This window comes from Arachis duranensis, chromosome 9, assembly GCF_000817695.3.
Source record: "Arachis duranensis cultivar V14167 chromosome 9, aradu.V14167.gnm2.J7QH, whole genome shotgun sequence".
Classification (NCBI taxonomy): domain Eukaryota; kingdom Viridiplantae; phylum Streptophyta; class Magnoliopsida; order Fabales; family Fabaceae; genus Arachis; species Arachis duranensis.
This window is the reverse complement of record NC_029780.3, coordinates 3,613,749-3,618,225: the sequence shown is the minus strand read 5'-3', so window position 1 is coordinate 3,618,225 and position 4,477 is coordinate 3,613,749. Positions and strand designations below refer to the sequence as shown.

Here is a 4,477-nt window from a genome sequence, read left to right as displayed (position 1 = left end):
CATTATTACATTTTTATTAGTTGTCATGGTTCATAATGTTTGTTACACGTGTGAATTTGTTATGAACTTTCAGGACTAGATTATTTGCATAATGGTTGTAAGACAGCTATTGTACATAGAGATTTGAAGACTTCAAACATATTACTAGATAAGTGGAATCATGCCAAGATATCTGATTTTGGTCTTAGTAGAGCTTTTCCTAATGATGATGATTCTCACATATCAACTCGCCCTGCTGGCACACCAGGCTACATTGATCCAGAGTAAGCAATACTTAATAGTTAATACAATAATTAAAGTGATGAAGAAATTAATTAAAAACAAATTCCAATCATTTGCTCACACTTAAATTTCATCAAACTCATGGGAGTTAGATAGTTAATTATGTGACTATATATTTAATCAAGTAATTTAATTAACTCTACTGAATTTTGTCACCATTTAGTTATATGATTTTTATTAAATACCTAGGGTTGGAAGTCAGACGAGTTAGACTAAGTTTAAATTTAGCTTACGAAAATTAAACTTGGCTCACGACTTAACTCATTAACAATCAAACTTATTTCATAAATTCAAGATCGACTCAACGAAAGCTCATGAGTTGGCTCAAATAATAGGAACATAATCTATAATTCTATATCAATAAATTATAACCTGGTTTATTTAGGTTTTTTGCCCTCAAAATTATATATAAAAAATGGCTATAAAATTTTAAACAATTTAAAATATTAATATATATATTAAATTATTAATACGCATATCCTATACGTATTTATCTATACTTTTAATATTATATATATAATTGAGCGAGCTAGCTCACAAGCTAAGCTAATGAGCTGAATTTATCCAAACTCAAGCTCGATTAATTTAATTTATGAGCTCAATTCCAAGTTCAAACTCGGCTCATCACCTTACGAGTTTAGCTTATCGAGCTATTAATGAGTCGAGTTCAAACTGGCTCATGAGCTGACTTGACTCATTTCCAGCCCTACCAATACCTAATTTGTCGAGCTAAGAAGTATTTTATTTAGACAATTGTTCGGTATTTTTTGAATTTAAAAATTAGAGAATAAATTACCTTGTAGTGAATTATGGTTTGATAATGCATAAAATGAGTCTTCTTAAATATTTTATTTGAATATAAAAATATCATATATAATTAATTAAATTAGATTCTAAATAATTAATTTATCGCATTATTTAATTTCTACTTTTATAGAACATAAACATTGATAAATAGTTAAATAATAGAATATGTTTAATACGTGTTCCCAAAGTTTAATTTTTTGTCTAATAAACTTCAACTATAAATTGTATTAATTGTTAAAAATGTGAGAACGAGCACTAGAAAACAAATTTTGTATTGGAATTATATAAAATGTTATATAAAATATGTAATTAATAAAAGATGTAATTATTTTATTTGTTAAAAATATATAAAATAGACCTATTAATGTTATATAATAATACATATATAAGAAAGTGTACAATAACCATGGTTAGATTTATTAATTATATGTATATATGTTAATAGTCACTTAAATTGTTTATAATTGTTTGTTGATATAATTAAATAGGTTTCATAGGGTTGGATACTTGAATAAAAAGAGCGACGTTTATAGCTTGGGAATAATTCTGCTTGAATTGATGACGGGTGAAGCTGCAATAATAGTAAGAGATGATGGTGCCATTCACATACTTGAATGGGTTAGGCCCATAGTTGAAAGAGGTGATGATATTCAAAACATTGTTGATTCAAGGTTGTTGCAACAAGGAGACTTTAATGTTGACTCTTTAAGGAAAGTTTTTGAGATTGCCTTGTGTTGCACAAGAGTTTCAGCTCAAAGACCAGACATAAGTCAAGTCCTTTTAGACCTAAAGGATTTCCTATTTCTTGAAAATGGTTAGCATTGCACCTCACATGTCCATGCAACTTGAAACAGAATTTTCTCTTGTAGGAAGGCCAGGTAATAACAACAAGAGAAAGTATAGGGAGCCAATGAAATATTTGTACAATGTATACAATAAAAATTTAAAAAGTATTAAAAATATAATCATTAGTGTTATCTTTTTCTATCAGCTGAAGCTTTTGGGATGATGTACTTTATAGTTTAGGGTTTATTATTACTTATATATATTATCTCTAGATGTAAACTTGTACAAAATATTGAATGTATTTTTAAACTTGTTCACGTACTTGAGTATGTTATAACTATAGTTGAAAGAGGAATTACTCAATAGATTTGATATATGTATTTATGTATCTCTATTTAATCGGTTAAGTTTTCAAGAGAGATTATTTTATAAGATAATATTAAAATTTTTATTATTAATTAGAGTTCAATATTTATTATTTTATTTTTTAAATAAAAATAGAATTTTAATAGACAAAAATAAACCTATATGAATTCATGTTTGCTTTAAAAAAAACTTTTATGAAATCGTAAATAATTTTGGAGATTATTGTTGTCTTGCACTTCACCAATTATATTGTAGCTCGGTCAGACATATGCCAAATATTCTTGGATCTAAGGTGGCGTTTGCTTTTAAAAATCGAGATTGAGATTAAAGAATTAGGATTCAGTGTTATATTTGATAATTAGATACCGTAATTAAAATTTCAATTCTAAAATTTAAAATTTTAGTCACCTTAATATCTCTAGAAAATAGGAATACAAGAAACTAAAATTTGTTACCATAGAAACTGAAATTTTAATAATATTATTTTTTAAAAATATTTTTATTTAACTTTTCAAATTTTAAATTTACTCTTTAATCTCTATATTTATCTTAAATTAAACATAATACTAAAACATAATTCAATCCAATATATTTTATACTAAATACAACACAGAAACTTAATCTAGTCTCTATCTTTCAATTTCCATCTCTCAATTTCAGTTTCTTAGTTTTCATCTCCAACGATATAGATATAGATAATTATATATAGGTGCCTTCTATGGTACCTACTATCTTATTGTACCTATGGTGACTACAAAGAAGTTTACCAATTAGTTGTGGACATTTGGTAACTGAAAGCGTATCACTAAAAGTGTTGTTTAAAGAGAATGTGTTACCCTTAATCGTTAACTTGGCTCTGATACCAAATTTTTAATTTGAATTTTTCTTTTAATTTCTTTTTCGAAATTTCTATTTGTATAGGTGCTTTATAAAAAGTATTGACCATAATTTTTCAATCTTGTTTTAGTTTATAATATTCTTTTTTGCATGGATTATTGTATATAAAATCTTTTATCTGTTTGTCTTTTTCTTTAATATAATTTCTCAAATCCTCAATAACTTCTTTTATTTCTTCACTTTCTCCTGTTTCTAAATATCTGTTTAATTTTTCAATTTCATTCTCCATTTTTTTTAACAGCTTTAATTCTTTTAAATCATAATATGGTGTTCCAGACATTTATAAATTTTTTAAGTTTAGCTCCGGCTTGTTTATATTTGTTCTTATTTCTATCCTTTTTATTATAAGGTCATTAATTTCGAATTGAAGATTATTTAATTCTCTTTTATATTCCTTTATTTTACTTTTTAATTTTTTCGCATTTTTCTTTTTATTTTATTTTCTGATTTTTCAATCTTTTTATGCTTCATTATTTATTTTAAAATTTCTACAAACTCTATTATCGATTCATCACTATTTTCTAGAGATTCTATTAATTTTTCTAACTCTTCAACTTCTCCTTTCAATTTGTCATAGATTATTTTTAGAGCTTCAAATACTCTTTGATTTATTTCAGAAAACTGTAAATAATTCAAACAATTTTTTCTTTCAAATAGCTCTTGTTTCTTGTTTTGATAAGTTACATATATTTCTTCTTTATTTATTGTCATAATTTAGTGTTTAGGGTTTCATTTAATTTTTCGACCTTTTTTGTTAGTTCTTTTATTTCAGAATTTTCTTCTTTAATATTTAACTTAGATAAACTTAAAGGGCTATTAATTTTAGATTCTCTTATTTGAAAATTCGATGAAACTAATTTTCCTGATGGTTCTTTTAATAATAGAACTGGGTTTTCAATAACTTTATATTTTGGTATTTCTGTTTTTACAATTTTCTGAAATAATTCATCGACATAAATTCTTTCTCTGTTTTTAAATATTATACTATGATGGCTATTTGTTAAAGCATAATTTATTGCATATGTAATTGAAAATGGTTCGTCGTCTTGTTCCATTAGATTCTTTCTGTGAAATTTATAAGCCAAACTTATAGATCTTCCAAGATTTTCAGTTGATAAAGGTATAGCATATCCAAGATGGGCATTGAATTTAACATTTACGTTTGCCAAATTTTCATGAACAATTCCAATTATTTGATCTATTGGGTCATCAGTAATTCTTTTGTCACAGATTGCTAAGCTTATTGGTGAATTAATTCCTTTCATATATGTAGATTTGATTAAGACTTGTATAGTACTAATATGAATCCATCCAATTTTAGATCTTTTTTGTTGATCCT

General features: G+C 25.4%; 1 protein-coding gene across 1 annotated transcript in view; it reads left to right on the top strand.

Annotated features, from left to right (window-relative positions):
• LOC107463863 (receptor-like protein kinase At3g21340) overlaps positions 1-2,198 on the top strand; it is a 7,679-nt gene extending 5,481 nt beyond the window's left edge. Inside the window, exons 11-12 of the mRNA XM_021132098.2 lie at positions 74-263; positions 1,578-2,198. Of these exons, the coding sequence (XP_020987757.2) occupies positions 74-263; positions 1,578-1,908 (521 nt within the window). The 3' untranslated portion in view covers positions 1,909-2,198. The remainder of the gene's footprint in view (positions 1-73; positions 264-1,577) is intronic.
• The last annotated feature ends 2,279 nt before the right edge of the window (positions 2,199-4,477 follow it).